The following is a 20,226-nucleotide window of genomic DNA, read 5'->3' on the forward strand; positions in this document are numbered from 1 at the left end:
TCAAGCTCTACTGGGAATCACTCTGCCAAAACCGCCCACTACTCTAGGATCATCCTGGAAAACAAACATAACCCCAGGCTCCTTTCCTGCACTACCAACTGTTGCCTTAAGCCCCTCTTTCCTGCCCCATCCACCCTCAGCTCTAACAACATGTATGATGAGATGATGGATTTCTTCTTCATCAAGATAAAGATCACCAGCTTTTGCTCACTCTTCCTAATATTTCCTCCCTTATCTCAGTATCCATTTTTCTTTATGCCTCTGTGGATTGCCTTGTTTTTCTAATTTAAAAATGCTCTAGAAATGCAAGTCATTGTTACCTAACTTTGTTTTCCAGTTATTGTATGACAACAATGCTGTTCATTATAATGTAATAAAATGGAAAGTGAGAGCTACATTAGGCAGAATATGGATAGTTGGTGTTTTACAATCTGTTGTCTTGTGATGGTTTAGGCCATTATATGTGTGACTGCTGTAGCCACTAGTCATCCATTCGTATTGTGTACAGTGCATTTTAAATAAATGTAGAGATGAGATCAGTACTTTTGGTCTCATCTTTATCATTGTTTCATCTGACAACAAAAAACTGAATTAGAAAATTGGGAGTTTGAGTCGCAAACATCCTCTCCGCCACTCTGCCCCTCACAAATCCCTGCCACCAACTTCTAGAATTACCATAGGAGAAGGAGATAGTAAAATCCTGACATTGCTGCAAAGCCATTTATTGTGCTCAGTGTGCAGGAAATCAGTGTGGTTCAAATGAGATGCCCATAGCTTAGAGAGGAAAATGGTTCTTTAGTTCTTAATACTCTTTTTGTTTTTGTTCAGTTCTCCTGTTCTCACTTTCATTTTGTTATTTCTTGATCTTTGTTTAATTTTCTGCTCCTGTATGTGTTTAAAAAAAATTGTTCTGAAATATTTTTCTTTGAATTTTAACCATACAGTGCTGCTGCTTAGACTGCTCTGCATGTACTCCAGTTGCATCAGAATCTGTGCAGTAGTTCATAATCATAATCAACTTTATTGTCATTGTTAGTGCACAAGTGCAGTACAACGAAATGTACATTTAGATTAAGACAGTGCACAGGGTAAAGGACTAATATATTTTGAGAGAATTATGGTAACAATTGGCTTTGATGGCTACTCTCAACATGTTAGATGTAGGAGGTAGAGACAACTGTCAGGAATGGTCCCAATGCACACATTATGGCCTTTTGTTTACAATGTAGTGGGTTGAAGAATGAACGCATGCTGGAATTTCTCCCCACCATTCCTGTCCCTCAATTTGTATCTTACATCTGTAGTAGATACGGAAGTCGCTGAATTGAAGGTAGCACATGTTCGGAGTCTATGTTGTTCTCAACAAAGCTCCAACAATCTATTTTACTGGATTGTTTCTTCCACCACCAAAAAAAAGCGACTTGACTTGTTTTTTTTTTGTAAGTGGTAGGATTAACCTATTAGTATGCATATACTTGGAATAGTAGAAGCATTCTGATAGATTATGGCTCTCAGAAAACTGGCTAACCCAGCAATGAAGGCAAGGACAACATACAGGGAATTTGGAGTGTTCAGGAAGCAAGAATAGACCAGAAAGGATGTGGAGTTGTTCTATATGTCAGGGTCATCTAGGAGGTAAAGGTAGTGGGCACATTGGCACAGGATAATCTATCCCACAAGATAATCTGACTGGAAGCATGGTGTGCAACTGTAGCACAAGTAATTCTACAGGTTTACTATGGATCACCTGTTCAAAACTGCAGGGCTGGTTACTGTGGTAAACCACTGTAGTTCACTGTGTTCACTGTTGTTGTTGTTGTTGTCGTTCACACTTGTTTCACTGTTGTGCCTGACTATGCCTCAGCTGACTCCGCCCCTGGGCTACCGAGTATAAGAGCGGCCGCATGGCAGCTCCTGGCATTCGGGCGTCCACTAGAGGCATAGTCCTGATCTGTCTGAAGTGCAATTCAGTAGTTAATAAAAGCCTGTTGTTCTGAACTCTGCCTAGCCTTTTATTAGAATTGATAGCGCATCAATTTTATTAACTACTGAAAAAAAAAAAAAAACGATGCTGCAGATTCTTAAGATCAAGTGCCTGGAACTCGACCCGCAAGAACCGGACTCGACTGCTAAGTTCTCGCACTGGCTGCACTGTTTTGAGTCCTTTCTGACTGCATCCGGCGAGACCGTCGCCGCCGATGCCGACAAGCTCAGGGTGCTGAACTCTAAAGTAAACCACCGAGCTTTTGCCCTTATCCGGGACGCTACGAGCTACCAGGGGGCTATCGACATCTTGAAGGAGCAATACGCACGCCCGGTCAACTATGTTTACGCAAGACATCTCCTGGGGTCTCGCAAACAACAGCCCGGGGAACCCACAGAAGCATACATACGGGCGCTGAAGGAACTCGGCCGAGCCTGCGAATGCAAGCAAGTAACAGCCACGTAACATACGGAGGAGCTCATCCGGGACGCCCTCGTGGCGGGCCTCAGGTCCACTCACACACGGCAGCGACTGCTGGAAAGTAGCGAGCTCGACCTGAAGAAGGCGATTTCACTCACCCTCTCGTTGGACGTAGCCCACCGGAACATGGAGGCCTACTCCCCGGACCGCGCGGCCGCCTCATGGATGTCGCAGCCGCCGCCACCTTGGGACGCGGCGCCGCCACGGGCCCTGGCCTCAACTGCTGCAGCGATGGCCCGCCCGAGCCAGAAATGTTATTTCTGTGGCCAAACCAAACACCCCAGGGCGCGCTGCCCGGCGAAAAACGCGGTCTGCTCTGCCTGCGGTAAGAAGGGACACTACGCTGGCGTCTGCAGAAGCCAGAAGACCCCTACCTCCAGCAGCGCCGCGTGCGATTCGTGGGAGCGGCCATCTTGCCTCCCTCCAGCCTCGTGGGGATCGGGATCGTCATGGGCGCCGCCATTTTGTCCTTCCTCTCCGACGCCGCCATCTTGTCTGCCATTCTGCCAACGGGCCCCCGACTCACCCACCGCCGCCTCACCAGGGTTCTACAGCGACGCTACCGACTCCACAGCGGCCTCCATCACGCTGGATCAATCCAGACCCCATCAGCTAGCCAGGTCCACGATGGACATCCAGGTAAATGGCCGCGCCACAACTTGCCTTTTTGATTCCGGGAGCACGGAGAGCTTCATACACCCTGATACAGTACGGCACTATTCTCTCTCGGTCCGGCCAACGCGCCATCGGATCTCCATGGCCTCGAAATCCCACTCAGCAGACGTCGGCGGCTACTGCGTAGTGACCCTCTCGGTGAAGGGCTCCGTATATAAAAATGTAAAGCTCTTCGTCCTGCCACATCTCTGCGCTGCCGTTCTACTGGGGTTGGACTTTCATTGTCACTTTAAGAGTGTCACCTTGACATACGGTGGACCTTTTCCCCCACTCACTGTCTGCAACCAGCAGTTTTTAAATTGCCCGCCACGCCCCACCTGTAGTCTCTCCACCCTCAAAATCACCCCCCCCCCCTGTTCGCCAACCTCACCCGCGACTGCAAGCCTATCGCCACAAAGAGCAGGCGATACAGCACCGGGGACAGATCCTTCATAAGATCTGAGGTGATGCGGCTCCTGAAAGAGGGGATTATTGAGGATAGTACCAGCCCCTGGCGAGCCCAGGTGGTAGTCGTTAAGACTGGCAACAAGCAGCGCCTAGTCATCGACTACAGCCAGACTATCAACAAGTACACCCAGTTGGACGCATACCCCCTCCCCCGCATAGCCGACATGGTTAATAAGATAGCGCAATACCGCGTTTTCTCGACCATTGACCTCAAGGCAGCATACCACCAAATCCCTATCCGCCCTGAGGACCGCCAGTACACAGCTTTCGAGGCAAACGGCCGCCTTTTTCACTTCCTCAGGGTTCCTTTTGGCGTCACCAACGGTGTCTCCGTCTTCCAGAGGGAGATGGACCGGATGGTCGACGAGAATGCGTTACAGGCCACGTTTCCCTACCTAGACAACGTGACCATCTGCGGCCATGACCTGCAGGACCATGACGCCAATCTTGATAAGTTCCTCCGCACGGCCCAACTCCTAAACCTCACGTACAACAAGGAAAAGTGCATATTCCGCACAGCCCGCCTCGCTATCCTTGGTTGCGTGGTGAAACACGGAGTCATCAGTCCTGACCCTGACCGGATGCGCCCGTTGATGGAACTTCCCCTGCCCCACTGTCTCAAGGCCCTCAAAAGGTGCCTGGGCTTCTTTTCCTATTACGCCCAGTGGGTCCCTCATTATGCGGACAAAGCCCGTCCACTTATCAAGTCCACTTCCTTCCCCCTGACGGCGGAGGCCCACTTAGCCTTTCACCATATAAAAGATGACATTGCCAAGGCCACCATGCACTCGGTAGACGAGTCCATCCCCTTCCAGGTGGAGAGCGATGCATCCGACTTCGCCCTGGCCGCTACCCTTAACCAGGCGGGAAGACCCGTGGCCTTCTTTTCACGAACCCTCCAGGGCTCCGAACTCAGACACTCCTCTGTGGAAAAGGAGGCCCAGGCCATTGTGGAGGCGGTGCGGCACTACCTGGCTGGAAAACGATTTACCCTGCTTACTGACCAGCGTTCAGTTGCTTTCATGTTCAACAACAAGCAGAGGGGTAAAATCAAAAATGACAAGATTTTGAGGTGGAGAATCGAACTTTCCACCTACAATTACGACATCTTGTACCGGCCAGGGAAACTCAACGAACCCTCAGACGCTCTATCGCGAGGCACATGCGCCACCGCGCAGATCGATAGACTACGGGGCCTCCACAACGACCTCTGCCACCCGGGGGTCACCAGGTTCTTCCATTTCATTAAGGGCCGCAACCTGCCTTACTCCATCGAGGAGGTCAGGACCATGACCAGGAGCTGCCCAGTCTGTGCAGAGTGCAAGCCGCGCTTCTATACGCCTGACAGAGCAAACCTGATCAAGGCCACCCGCCCTTTTGAGCGCCTGAGTATCGACTTTAAAGGGCCCCTCCCCTCCTCTGACCGCAATGTGTACTTCCTCAACATAGTTGATGAGTACTCCCGTTTCCCTTTTGCCATCCCCTGCCCGGACACGACCACCGCTACGGTCATTAAATGCCTGCACAACCTCTTTGCTCTGTTCGGTTTTCCCAGCTATATTCATAGCGACCGGGGCTCGTCCTTCATGAGCGACGAACTCCGTCAGTACCTGCTCATGAGAGGTATTGCCTCAAGCCGGACCACCAGCTACAACCCCCGGGGGAACGGACAGGTTGAAAGAGAGAACGCGACGGTCTGGAAGGCGGCCCTCCTAGCCTTAAAATCTAGGGGCCTTCCGACCTCCCGTTGGCAGGATGTCCTACCTGATGCGCTCCACTCCATCCGGTCACTGCTGTGTACAGCCACCAACGCAACCCCCCATGAGCGAATGTTTGTTTTTCCCCGGAGGTCCACATCCGGTAACTCACTACCACACTGGCTGACGTCCCCAGGGCCCGTCCTGCTGAGGAAGCATGTAAGGTCCCACAAAACGGCTCCCCTGGTAGAGAAGGTTCACCACCTCCATGCCAACCCCCAGTACGCCTACGTGGCATACCCGGACGGGTGGGAGGACACAGTCTCCATTAGAGATCTGGCACCCTCGGGGTCCACTGACCCGCCACCATTGCCCCCCACCACGACCCCCTCCGACACGGCCCAAAATTCAGTAGACCCAATTCTCACCCCTGTCCATTCCACCCCAGTAGACGGCATGCCGCGCCCCCAGGACCAGCCAGAGCCCACTCGCCCACCCAACACCAAAGGGGACGATACGCCGGTGCTGGACCCCGCTTAAGACGCGTCGTGGGAAGCTGTACCATCGCAACCGTCGCCACGAAGATCTCGACGGCAAACGAGGCCGCCCGACAGACTCGCCTACTCGAACTTTTGATACACTTCACCCCGCCGGACTTAATTTTAAACGAGGGGTGAATGTGGTAAACCACTGTGTTCACTGTTGTTGTTGTTGTTGTCGTTCACTCTTGTTTCACTGTTGTGCCTGACTATGCCTCAGCTGACTCCGCCCCTGGGCTACCGAGTATAAGAGCGGCCGCATGGCAGCTCCTGGCATTCGGTCGTCCACTAGAGGCATAGTCCTGATCTGTCTGAAGTGCAATTCAGTAGTTAATAAAAGCCTGTTCTGAACTCTGCCTAGCCTTTTATTAGAATTGATAGCGCATCAGTTACTCTAGCAAGAGATTTTTTTTTTAAATGAGTACAAACAGGTGACATAAGTGGAAGACTTTAATATAAGCCAGGACCTTTTGATTTTTGTCTGATTACATTTCTGTGAAGCATCTTGGGCTGTTATTTCTATGTTAAAGGTGCTGTATGTTATTGTTGAATATCCAAGCAATCTAGCATCTGAGCTAGTGAATGTAATGCATGGCTGCTTTCTGACTGTATTAGGGATGCCACAAGAGGTAACTGGCAAAGTGATCCAGGTAATGTATTGGAAATGAAAGTGGTGGCACTCCTTGGTGACAGGTTGTATAACTTGAAATGATCTGGAATAAACCAATACCCAGGTATATCATGGTCAGCCCATGGCTCAGTGGTAGCACTCTCGCCTGTGAGTCAGAAGGTTGTGGGTTCAAGTCCCACTCGAGACTTGACAACAGAATCTAGGCTAACACTCGAGTGCTGTACTGAGGGAGCGCAGCACTGTTGGAGGTGCTGTCTTTCGAACGATATGTTAAACAGAGGTCTGTCCTCTCAGGTGGATGTAAAAGATCCCATGGCAGTATTTTGAAGAAGAGCAGGGGAGTTCTCCCTGTGTCCTGGCTAATATTTATTCCTCAACCAAAATCACTATAAAAAAAAAACACATTATCTGGTCATTATCACATTACTGTTTGTGGGATCTTGCTGTGTGCAAATTGGCTGCCACATTTCCTACATTTCAACAGTGACTACACTTCCAAAAAAAAAGTGCTTTGGGATGTCCAGTGGTCGTGAAAGGAGCTATAAGTGCAAGCCTTTCTTAAAGCATGCCTGTGTAAACTGCAGATCCTGCCTGACCAACCTCCTTAGCATTTCTGAGGAAGGGATACCCCAAGTCAGCCCATCTAGCTCATCCATCCATAGACACCCACAACCTTCCCATCACAGCATCTAACATTAAAGTAAAATCGTACAATTTATAAAAATCAAATTTAAAGAATGGGTTTTAGATTTTTTTTCAATGCTAAGAAAGTTTTTTTTTAATTGGGTTGCAGGGAGGATTTTTAGTTTAACCCATGTGGTAAACCACTGTTATACCTGTCTGTATGTGTATGTGTATTCCACTAGGTACAGGTCTGGACATGCCTCGGCTGACTCCTCCCACTATTCCAGGTATATAAGTGACTACCTCCCAGTCCCTTAGTATTCTGGACGGGTCGACCACTCGAGACTAGACCTTCATTCTTTAGTTAATAAAAGCCTGGTTGTTACTCGCTTAACCTCAGTCTTTTGAGTAATTGATGGCGCATCAACCCAAAAACCAAAAAGCCTATTTATATAATAGGTTGTGGCGGAGCCACTAAGGGACTCTAATCAATTGTATATCATTCCCTTTAATAATATGTTGGCTACAGCCTGAGTCTGTATCTTTGTTTTCACTGTTTACATGTACAGAGCGCGATCACTTTAATAGCGCGGGTAAACGCGATGACATCACGCCGTTCATCACGTGATCCCCCACCGGTGGGGAAAACGTGATGACGTCATGACGTCAGCCACGGGACCGCCCATGCAGTCCTCGTTGGAGCCTCCGAACTGACTAGACCTATATTCGATGTTCTCCTGTAATTATCCGTTAAACTCTGTTAGTTTTCATTAAACCTCGTTTATTTGATCACCTGAGTGGACCTCAGTCTTTTGGATAGGAACTAGACATTCCTACAAGGTCTGATTTATTGCTTCCTGCTTAGCAGTGCTTTTAAAAGGTTTTGCATTGGCAGAAAAGCTGACCAGTTACAGCAGTTAACATTGGCAGTGTCCGAATAATTCAAACTTCAAGCACTATAAATACTAACTATGTTTTAAAAAAAAATTAAACAGCAGTATTGGAAACATGATAGTGCCAAAACCGGACAAACAATTAATGGCTTGTCACAAAAGCAAAATACTGCGGGTGCTGGAAATCTGAAATAAAAACAGAAAATGCTGGGAATACTCAGCAGGTCAGGCAACATCTGTAGAGAGAGAAACGGAATTAACGTTTCAAGCCAGTGACCTTTCGTCAGAACTTTTGTGTATGTAACCTGTACCACCTTAAGACACTACCTTAAGAGATGGACTACTTTCTCTTGGCTACTGTATATTGTAGTACCGGTGGTGACCACACCGGTATATAAACTCTGTGTAGTAATTTGCTAAGCAGTTCAGCCCTGACCTTCGATTAGTAAAGACCTGTTTTAGTTATTCTTGTTGTCTGTGTCCAGTGATTTATAGTAAACATATCTGGAACACTCAGACTCAACAGTGGCGACGAGTCCGATCTTACCCTGCGGCAGTTTGCATCCAAGGCAGCTTCGTCCCCAGAACGGGCGTCGAGAAGAGGCATCCGCCCTCATCATCCTGCTGAGCACCGCATTCGCACGGGAGGCATCGAGAACCTGGGGAAATTACTGACCACGAAGTCCTCCATCAGCGACAGGCAGTGATCATCCTTCTACCACAGTGGTGGGTAAGCCGATCTAGCGACACGGGCAGAAAGTCGGCCGCGTTGTCAGTGGAGAAGGGGAGGGAAACTGGAGGAAAAAGGGCGGAGAACTCGACCGCGGCCGGTGAAAAGGACCGGGCTGCAATCGGGGCCGAGAGGCGCAGCGACAAGGGCAGCGTTAAGGCCACAAGAACCGCGGAGAACTTGACCACAGCCGGTGTAAAGGGCCGGGCTGCAATCAGGGCTGAGAAGCGCAGCAACGAGGGAAGCGTTGAGGCCACGAGAACCGCGGGGGAGCAAAAGCAGCGTCGGGGGAAAGTAAGAACCGCTGGGAGGCGAGAACGGCAACAGCGCGGTCAGAGCCATTGTAGCCAGCGGGGGAAGAGGACAAGCGCGGGAAGCCGCCATTGTAGTCGGCGGGGGAAGAAGACAAGCGCGGGAAAAGCCACCAAGCGCGGGAAGCCGCCATCTTGGGGGGAAAAATACAATTCAAGGATGCCTAAACACGGTAACATCACTGCTTTTGATAGTGATGTTGAAGATTGGACCACGTATGTAGAACGCATTGGAGTTTATTGTACAGCAAATGAAGTACCAGATGATAAGAAAGCAATAACATTATTAAACTCAATGGGGGCGAAGACGTACGGGTTATTGAAGCATCTGATAACACCAGATAAACCGGCGGATCAGACTTTCGTGAAAATTGTTACGATCCTGCAAGAACATTTAAACCCCACGATGATAGCGGAACGATTTAAATTTTACAGCAGAACGCAGCTGAAAGAGGAAAGCAACGCTGAATTCTTAATTGAACTGCGTAAGCTATCAAAGTACTGTCAGTTTGGTACAGGACTAGCAGATGCTCTGAGAGATAAATTCGTGTGTGGATTATTAAAAGAAGGAACACAAAAGCGTCTGCTAGAAGAAAAGGACCTTACGCTTGAGAAAGCTGTCACCATTGCAGCATCGCACGAGGCCGCAGCAAGAGGCACCGCGGAAATGCAACTAAGGTCATCGGAACTCAGCACCAATCAAATGGCATTGGGTGCAGTAAAGTGTTATCGTTGCGGAAGGACAACGCACGATCAGAACCAGTGCTGGTTCAAAAATCAGGAATGCAGAAAATGTGGCAAGCTCGGTGACATAGCTAAAGTATGCCGGTCAGGTAAGAAGACCAGCAGCAAAAAGTCACCGCAGGAAAAGTGCAAAAAGGTACACAAGGTGACAGAGAACAGTTCGGATGAACAGAAGACGGATTCAGACTCCAGCAGTAAGGAACTGGGTTGTCTAAGAATACATAATGTGGGTAACACAGCAGACCACCAAACTATCTGGGTCACACTTCAGATAGCAGGAGTCCAAGTGAAGATGGAATTGGACACTGGATCGGCATTGACGGTCATGAATAAGCAAGATTACAAAAGGTTATTTCCACACATTCCCTTAAGGGATACGGAGATTGTTTTGAAAACATACACGGGGCAAAGAGTATACCCCATTGGAAAGATAAAGGTAAAGGTGGTCCACAAGGATAAAGAAAGCCGAGGAATGGACTTGTATGTGTTACCTGAGGGAGATTCACCATTACTAGGACGGGAATGGATCAGGAGAATAAATATGGACTGGCATTCCTTAAAAGCACTAACTGTAGATTCCGGCAAAAAGGAAGAGGTCAAACCTAAGCGACTGTCCAGAATATTGGATGATGCTAAAGAGGTGTTCCAGCAGGGACTGGGAACACTGAAAGGAATTATGGCAAACATCAAAGTTGAAGAACATGCAAACCCGAAATTTTTCAAAGCCAGACCGGTACCTTATGCGATACGACCTGCTGTGGAAGCTGAGCTGGAAGGACTAGAACATTCCGGAGTACTGTCAAAGGTGGACTGGAGTGAATGGGCCACGCCCATTGTTCCCGTCATGAAGCGTTCATCGAGTAACAAACCGGGGGAACCGGGGAAGGTTCGCATCTGTGGCGATTTCAAGATCACTGTTAATCCGGTGCTTCACATGGTGCAATATCCGCTTCCACGGATTGAGGATATCTTCGCTTCGTTGTCTGGCGGGAAACACTTCACCAAGATAGACCTGGCGCAGGCGTATTTACAGATGGAAGTTGATGAAGCGTCACGCCAGTATCTCACGCTCAACACGCATAAGGGCTTATATCGGTATAATAGACTGGTTTTTGGAGTGGCATCGGCTCCAGCGATTTGGCAAAGGGCCATGGAGCAGGTATTACAGGGAATTCCAGGCACACAATGTTACCTGGACGACATTCTGATTACAGGAAATGATGATGAGGAACACCTTGCAAATTTGGAACAGGTGCTCAACAGATTGAAAGAATATGGACTTCGAGTTAATCACCAGAAATGTGAGTTCTTTCAGAAGCAAATATCGTACTGTGGTCACGTCATTGACCAGGAGGGGCTTCACAAGTCACCTGACAAGATCGAAGCTGTTGTGAAGGCTCCCGCTCCGGAGAATGTATCCCAGTTGAGGTCGTTCCTGGGGTTGATTAACTATTACCATAAGTTTCTGCCAAATTTATCCACGGTGCTACACCCGCTGAACGCTCTTTTGCAGAAGGGAGTGCCATGGAAGTGGAGCGAGGACTGTAAGCGGGCCTTTCACAAAGGCAAGGCATTGATCACCTCTAAGGAAGTGTTGGCTCACTTTAACCCAACGCTGCCTATTCGGTTAGCTTGTGATGCTTCTCCATATGGTATTGGGGCAGTGCTCTCACATAAGTTGCCAAATGGCTTGGAAAGACCAGTCGCATTCACATCCAGATTATTGACCTCCGCTGAGCGCAACTATGCTCAGATAGATAGGGAGGCTCTCAGCCTTGTGTGGGGAGTAGGAAAATTTAATCATTACCTGCAAGGGCAAAAGTTTACGCTGCTGACAGACCACCAGCCGTTGGTTTCCATTTTTAACCCTAAGAAGGGTGTTTCGGTGATGACAGCGCAGAGGCTCCAGAGATGGTCCCTTTTCCTAGGGGCACATCAATATCAGATCGAATTCAAAGGTACAAAGCAACATGGTAATGCTGATGGGCTGTCGCGCCTGCCACTACCTACAGCGGAAGAGGCACCGACAGTTGACCCTGTTGAGTTATTTCACTCGACCATCATCGAATGTTTACCAGTCACCAATGCAAGTATTGAAAGAGAAACCAGGAATGACCCGACACTGTCTCGGGTCTACGAATTGACAGTGAAAGGATGGCCAGTTCATGGTGAACCACTGTTACCGGCATTCTCAGCCAGACGAGAACAGCTGTCCGTCTGTCAAGGAACATTGATGTATGGAACACGGGTGATTATTCCTCCTAAATTAAGGGAGAGAGTTCTAAAGGAACTGCATGAAGGTCATCTGGGGGGAGTCAAGATGAAAAGCCTTGCTAGGGCTTATGTGTGGTGGCCAGGCATCGACCAACAAATAGAGGATCTGACTAAAAGCTGCTCAGGGTGCCAAAAAGTTCAAAATGCACCTCCAATTGCACCGCTGCACCCATGGGAATGGCCTTCAACCCCATGGCAACGTGTACATATTGACTTCACAGGTCCATTCATGGACTCCATGTTTTTAATTGCGGTAGACGCACATTCTAAATGGCCAGAAGTGATTAAGATGGCGACCACTACCTCGGAAAAGACGATCGCAGTGCTAAGAACGATATTCGCAAGAAATGGATTGCCAGAACAAATATGTTCAGACAACAGACCGCAGTTCGTGTCAGATGAATTCCAGAAATTCATGAAGAAGAATGGGGTGAAACATTATACCTCTGCCCCATATCATCCGGCTACAAATGGGTTGGCCGAGAGATTTGTACAAACGTTCAAGTTCAAAAAGGCAATAAAGGCCATGAGCGAAGACCAGATTCCACTACAACACAAGGTGAACAATTTCCTAATGGCATATCGAAACGCCACTCATGCAGTGACAAATCAAAGCCCTGCCATGATGTTCTATAACAAGAGGTTGTGGTCCAGGTTGGACTTGTTAAAACCAAATGTGCGGAGGGAAGTAGAAAACAAACAGTTCCAGCATATAAATAACAAGACCACTCGGAGTTTCGAAATAGGACAACCAGTGTTAGCCCGGGACTATAAGAATGAGAAATGGCAATCTGGAAAAATTCGTGCCAGACAAGGACCCCTGATGTACACGGTAGATATTGGTGAAAACGTCATGCTGACCAACTTGTAGAATCGAGAACAAGGGTCGAACCCATGACTACGACAGACACCAGTGGAAGAAGTTAGTGAACCTGAAGCATCTACCTCAGACGCCAATGTATCTGATGATGTCCAATCCATAAGAGATCAACTAGATGAGTCACCCCAGCAACGAGAACCGGAGACCCCTGAAAGGCGTTATCCATCTCGGATCAGGAGGCCTCCTCAGAGACTGAATCTTTGAACAGATTTGCATGAAGTTGTATATATGTTATCCGCCTCCTCAGAGACTGAATCTTTGAACAGATTTGCATGAAGTTGTATATATGTTATCCATGTTATGTTTAAATTGGGATGTATACTGTTAAGCTAAAAAGGGAGGAATTGTTGTGTATGTAACCTGTACCACCTTAAGAGACTACCTTAAGAGATGGACTACTTTCTCTTGGCTACTGTATATTGTAGTACCGGTGGTGACCACACCGGTATATAAACTCTGTGTAGTAATTTGCTAAGCAGTTCAGCCCTGACCTTCGATTAGTAAAGACCTGTTTTAGTTATTCTTGTTGTCTGTGTCCAGTGATTTATAGTAAACATATCTGGAACACTCAGACTCAACAAGAACCACTTAATGGTTTGTGCTAAGTCCTTGAGTCTGCTTTTTTTTAACATCAGCATTAACTTGTTTATTTTCTTTTAAGAGTTTGATACTTACATTTACGGGCATAGAAAATTTAGTATCAGCATATTAAGCGCACATACAGGAAAATATATCCCTATTTGAATAGTGGTGTACAGAATGCTTTTCTTCATTACAGCACTTTGTGATTTTGCACATTAGACTAAAGATAGAGTATCCCTCATTCATCTCTTGCGTTAAAGGTATATGATTTGCAGAGAAAGTGCCTCCTTTCCCACATTTAAGTCATGGAATGATCACGGTATTTAATCTGAAACAGTTCTCTCTGTCTCCTTCATTCTGTTAAAACCTGTTTTACAGAGTACGCTGAAAACATTGGTGATGGGAAGAATGACGAGTTTAAAGAAAGTGAGCAGAAAAGAATCCTGGGCCTGCTTGAAAATTTCTAAGAATATCGTTCGGGTCTGTAAATGCTCGAGGAGTTTCGAGAAATACAGTGGCAAGCTTACAGTTTGAGGTGGTCTTACACATTCCTCTAATCGTCAGGGGACTGGGAACACTTACAGTGGACTTGATTTTAATCTACTGTATAACATACTTGAGGAATGTGCCTCTTCACAACAAGAACAGCAATACTGATGGAGCAGCATCACATTTGATTGACTAAAAATCGCCACTCTTACAGTGGTAATCTTTACAATTACTTTCCTTTAAGATTTAAAAAAAATCTGAGCCATGATCTGTTTTAATGATTTGCCTTTGTCAAAACCAAATTCATTTTCTCTCAGCTTTACACAATGTTGCATAATGCTTAACAAGTCATATGTAAGCTGTAGAAACAAAGTAATTGACATTTTACTCACAAAGCATACAGATTCCCAGTGTACTAGTTGAAGAAATGTGTGTCTGGCTTGCATTGTATCTTAAGAAAAATGCATTTGCTCTGATGTAAATCCACTTGTTATAAACTTTCCACCTCTAATACATGTAAAGATGAACCACATTGTGAAAGCTGCAGTTCCGCTTTCTGCTTCAGTGAAGTGCATATTAATGTGTGAATATAAATGTTGCTTTGTATCCTTGTACCAAATGTCCTTTTATAGCTGAATTTTTTTCTTCTTTTATCCCTCCCATAAGAAATTTTGAGGTGTGTGTACTTTTTACCCCTAGGTTTGACATGACTTCTTACACTTCATTACACGGAAATAAAAGCAAAAAAAATGGAAATGTGTAACAGATCCGCCAGCATCTGAAAGGAGAAAACTTGTGGTGGAGGATCTTCACCCAAACCATTCACCTTTTTTTTTCTCTTTCCAGATGCTGACTAACCTCAGAGGTAATTCCTAAATCTTCTATTTTTGATTTTGAAGTTCCATCATTCACAGCTTTTCCCTTTACCTCTACCGTCAGTAACGTTTGTAGTGATTGGTAAAGTTCAGTTGCTGAATTGCGAACAGCACAAACAACGAATACCGGGCACCAACAGCAAGGTGGAAGTTGGCATCGCTCCTTCAACTATTGAACTGAGCTGCAGAAAAAAAAGAAGCTTGTCTGCAATAGGAAACACAGCACAGTTATTCAGTTTTGTGTTGTAAGGAACTGTTTATTCCCTTGCTGAACTAATGCAGGTCTCTACATTGACTGCCGACTAAACCAACCATTCTTGATCTGTTTTATGCTTCACTTGCAGTAAGTTTGGGTAGGTGGATTTCATGGGGGAACACAGTTCTAATTGTGATAAGTTCTGAAATACATTTCATAGCAGTTATGGTTGCAGGTAGAACACAATATTGACAATTGTCGAACTTCATTAAAAAAAAAGTTTGCTGACCTGCATTTCTACAAATAAAGGTATTTAAAACTCCAGCCATCAGTTTCTTGCGTTTTAATGTGCTGAGACAGTTTACAAAAGATTACAGACAAATTATTGTGTTTTGAGGAAAATTTGAAATATAAACTGTACAAATCGAATTGTAGGATAGCTGGCCGTTCTAAAGCACAATATAGATATTCTGTAAAACAAAGTACCTACACATCCAGTGTTACGGGAATGTCAATGGAGATAGAGCCTGGGTCTGGACACGATGTCAGTGTAGGGAACCAAGCAACTTAGAATTAGCAAAGTTTGTACTATGTCCTATGACAAAGACAAATGAGCAGGAAGAGCCTTGGAGTCATGAGGTCACAACCTCCGTATCCTGGTTGTGAAGTAGAACTAGAAAAAATAAGTGTAACATCAGACCTTCATCAAACTAATTCACATCTGACGATCAACTTCTGACACAAACCCTGTCGAGTTGAATGACAAAAGTTGATCCTCTTGATTTGCTACTAAGATTTTTTTAATAGAATTAAAGATATAGAGCTATAATTTTCCCCACTTCTAGTTGAAAGAAGAAAAAGCAGAGAGATTCCAAGGGAAGCATTCTTGAAAGGACAAAGTCAAACCGAAGTTGCTAATAATTTTTGAGATAGTGCTGTAAAAAAGCAGAGATGACATGGTTAATTGATCATAATTAAAACTTGTAAAGTGTGTCACAGTTATTAGTTAAAATAAAGTAACAGTGTAATATACAGAGAAGTAAAATATGTGCAAGGTTATTTAGGACAAGAAGACCATTGAAGGAGGAGGATAATGACCACAGATGATAACTCACCAAGGGAACTTCCAGAGGAGAGGATGAGCATCCCCAAGAAAGGCAAGGCTACAGCAACTGAAAGGAAGATGTATGTTTTATGTTCCTATTCCAGAGAAATAGCTGAATGCTGCATTTGTCCATATCACATTGAATATGAGCTGCAAAGTTAACCAGGCTACACCACAGTGCAGTCTTGGACATTGAATATAATACGGCCAGTAACCAAATATCTAGCTAAGACTGAGATATTGTGATACACTTAAGAACCAAATACCTATTGGATTTTTCCATTTTCAATCTTATTAGCTGCATTATAATCGATTTTTAAACGTGTTCGGTGACATTTTTATTTGTTCATGGGATGTGGGCGTCGCTAGCAAGACCAGCATTTATTGCCCATCCCTAGTTGCCCTTGAGAAGGTGGTGATGAGCCGCCACCTTGAACTGCTGCAGTCCGTGTGGTGAAGGTGCTCACACAGTGTTGTTAGGGAGGGAGTTCCAGGATTTTGACCCAGCGAAGATGAAGGAACGGCGATCTACTTCAAAGTCAGGATGGTGTGTGACTTGGAGGTGGTGGTGTTCCCATGTGCCTGGTGCCCTTGTCCTTCTAGGTGGTAGAGGTCGTGGGTTTGGGAGGTGCTGCCGAAGAAGCCTTGGAGAGTTACTGCAGTGCATCTTGTAGATGGTACACACTGCAGCCAAGATACGCCACTGGTGGAGGGAGTGAATGTTTAAGGTGGTGGATGGTGTAGGATCCATTCCTCCCCTCCCCCCCCCCACCCAACAGTAAAAAAAATTGGACTATGAAATATATAAACCCAGAACTGGACAGCATGCGAAAAGAGATGGGCAAACATTGCAGCCAAAACTATGAACCATCAAGAGACAGGATATCAATGATCACAGACAAGCTAAAATATGAATGCTTCTGAACAAGAACATTCGCATATTCATTTACCTTAAGTGGTTACATTGTTAAAGAAGACCATGGCCCCAGTATAACTAGTATCAGTGCAGGCCTAGACAATGGGTCGGGCCTTGAACCATTTGAATGCGAATGCAAAAAGAGACCAACAACTAGCATATGCAGTCACCTTGGGAAGGTTGCATTGTCAGAAAGGTATCTCTAATCAATGGACAATACGAGGGACAATTAACCAAGAGTTCTCTGCTAGAGACATTCGCACATTTTGAAACGGCCATCGTATGCTCAGGAGGGGGCCAGGATACGTGTTTCACGATACTGCAAGTTAGTTTTGGTTTAAAGGAAGAGTTGCTTCGAAGAGAGTGGGGTGGGAAGCCAACGGAAGAACAGGGAGCAGAAAGATTCGGGCCTCCAATCAACTCCAGGAGACAGACGATCAGGAGTGGTGATTGTATGTTTCAGTCAAATCATAGAGGGGGCTTTTGTGATTGAGTCTGAGTAAGTTGTAAGTTTCAGTCAGATCACAATAAGGGTTTTTGTGATTGAGCCTGGGTAACTTTATATGTAACAGTCAAATCGCAGACGGGTTTAACTGTGTCATATTGTGTCGATGCAAATGACCCTTGCATAGGGGTTTGTATTTTGGGTTTGTTAGTCCAATATAAATCGTAGGGATTTATACTGAGGAAGTAATTGTATGTGTTCAATAAACGAACGAATCAAAGATTGAGCCAAAACACTGTGCCGTGTGTATTTTGTTCTTACACACACAGTTCTTGGACGTCAGGATTTATAACGGGGGACCCGTATCGGAGAAAAACCCTTACAATGGAGTGCCAGTCAAGCGGGCTGCTTTGTCCTGGATGGTGTCGAGCTTCTTGAGTGTTGTTGGAGCTGCACTCATCCAGGCAAGTGGAGCGTATTCCATCACACTCCTGACTTGTGCCTTGTAGATGGTGGAAAGGCTTTAGGGAGTCAGGAGGTGAGACACTTGCCACGGAATACCCAGCCTCTGACCTGCTCTTGTAGCCACAGTATTTATATGGCTGATCCAGTTAAGTTTCTGGTCAATAGTGACCCCCAGGATGTTAATGGTGGGGGATTTGGCGATGGTAATGCCATTGAATGTCAAGGGACGGTGGTTAGATGCTCACTTGTTGGAGATAGTCATTGCCTGGCACTAGTGTGGCGCGAATGTTACCTGCCACTTATCAGCCCAAGTCTGAATGTCATCCAGGTCTTGTTGCATGCGGGCATGGACTGCTTCATTATCTGAGGAGTTGTGAATGGCACTGAACACTGCAGTCATCAGCGAACATCCCCACTTCTGACCTTATAATGGAGGGAAAGTCATTGATGAAGTAGCTGAAGATGGTTGGGCCTAGGACACTGCCCTCTGACTTCATTTAGGATGCCAGGCAAGTAATATTGTTTTACTGCATTCCAGTTGTGATTGGTTTCAGCCTGGGTAATTGTTAATACAGTTTGGACTGGATCATATAAGGCTGCCCAAATGTGAGCTAATTTAGCATTTTAGAAACCTTAGACATCAATGGTAAATCTCCAACCCAGCTCACTGATCTGAAAGTATAGGAAAGGGGGGAAAAAACTAATACCTTTCTGATTATAATTCCTTACTTATTTTGTGAATTTACTGTTGATCACTTTTACAGAATGTCATTCAAACTTTAGATATAATCCACTATCAATTTGTGCTTTGGCTATCTCTCCAACACTGCACATGGAGGTGTTTATTTGTATATTTAATGGGGAGCACAGTTATTTGTATCATCTTAGTCTCCTTGCTGCCACATATTTTCAGAAGGTTTGAGACCCTATATATATATATATATTAGCTGGGGGAGCCCGACGGTGCCGAGGCTTTCTCGAGGGCATGTTGTTGTTGGAAGAGAGAGAGGGAGCGACTGGGGGGAAGAGAGAGAGGGAAGGAGAGAGAGAGAGAGAGGGAATGAGAGAGAGGGAAGGAGAGAGAGAGAGAGGGAAGGAGAGAGAGAGAGGGGGGGAAGGAGAGAGAGAGAGAGGGGGAAGGAGAGAGAGGGAGATGGAAGGAAAGAGAGAGATGGAAGGAGAGAGAGAGGGAAGGAGAGAGGGAAGGATAAAGAGAGGGAAGGGGAGAGAGACAGAGAGGGGAAGGAGAGAGATTGGGTGTGTGAGAGAGAGAGAGATTGGGTGTGTGAGAGAGAGAGAGATTGGGAGTGTGAGAGAGATTGGGAGTGAGAGAGAGATTGGGAGTGAGAGAGAGAGAGACTGGGAGTGTGAGAGAGAGAGATTGGGAGTGAGAGAGAGAGAGACTGGGAATGTGTGAGAGAGAGAGAGATTGGGAGTGTGAGAGAGAGAGAGATTGGGAGTGTGAGAGAGAGAGATTGGGAGTGTGAGAGAGAGAGATTGGGAGTGTGAGAGAGAGAGAGAGATTGGGAGTGTGAGAGAGCCCTATATGCAATAAAAAGAAAATTCTACAACATCCAAATCCCAATCAAAATCTGGCTCAAAATATTTGACAGCATAATCCTGCCCATTGCACTGTACGGTAGTGAAGTATGGGGCCCGCTAAATCACCAAAGCTACACTAAATGGGAAAAACACACAATAGAAGCCCTACATGCAGAATTCTGCCGAAGCATCCTTCGCACCCAAAGAAAAACGCCAACAAATGCATGCAGAGCCGAACTAGGCAGATACCCACTGATAATAAACATCCAAAAACGAGCACTAAACTTCCTAAATCACCTCAAATCTAGCTCCCCAGACACCCTTCATTTCAAAGCCTTTCAGACCCAAGAGCTAAACCCAGAAAAGAGTCCCCTGAGTCAGCTGCTACTGAAACTAAGTACTCAGCCGGACCCTGACCAGCCCCAGACCAACACAGCCGTCCAAACACCAATCCGAGTGAACCAAATCATTAAACAATGCAAAGAAACCTACCTGGAACATTGGAACAAAATAACCGAAAGCCAAAGCAGATTAGAATGTTACCGGGCCCTAAAAAGAGAATATAAACTGGCAGACTACCTCACGACCATCAGAGACACAAAACAGAGACAGACCCTCACCAGGTACAGACTAAGCGACCACCAACTGGAAATTGAAAAAGGCAGATACAAGAAATCCTGGCAGCCTAGAGAGAATAGAATA

The 20,226-nt window shown here is 46.1% G+C and overlaps 1 protein-coding gene across 1 annotated transcript in view; it reads left to right on the forward strand.

The window, feature by feature from the left end:
- ctnnbl1 (catenin, beta like 1) overlaps nucleotides 1–15,375 on the forward strand; it is a 222,672-nt gene extending 207,297 nt beyond the window's left edge. Inside the window, exon 12 of the mRNA XM_086004285.1 lies at nucleotides 13,870–15,375. Coding sequence (XP_085860411.1) covers nucleotides 13,870–13,958 — 89 coding nt within the window. The 3' untranslated portion in view covers nucleotides 13,959–15,375. The remainder of the gene's footprint in view (nucleotides 1–13,869) is intronic.
- The last annotated feature ends 4,851 nt before the right edge of the window (nucleotides 15,376–20,226 follow it).

Source organism: Somniosus microcephalus, chromosome 13, assembly GCF_052327205.1.
Source record: "Somniosus microcephalus isolate GS21.2 chromosome 13, FLI_Smic_1.0, whole genome shotgun sequence".
Classification (NCBI taxonomy): Eukaryota; Metazoa; Chordata; class Chondrichthyes; order Squaliformes; family Somniosidae; genus Somniosus; species Somniosus microcephalus.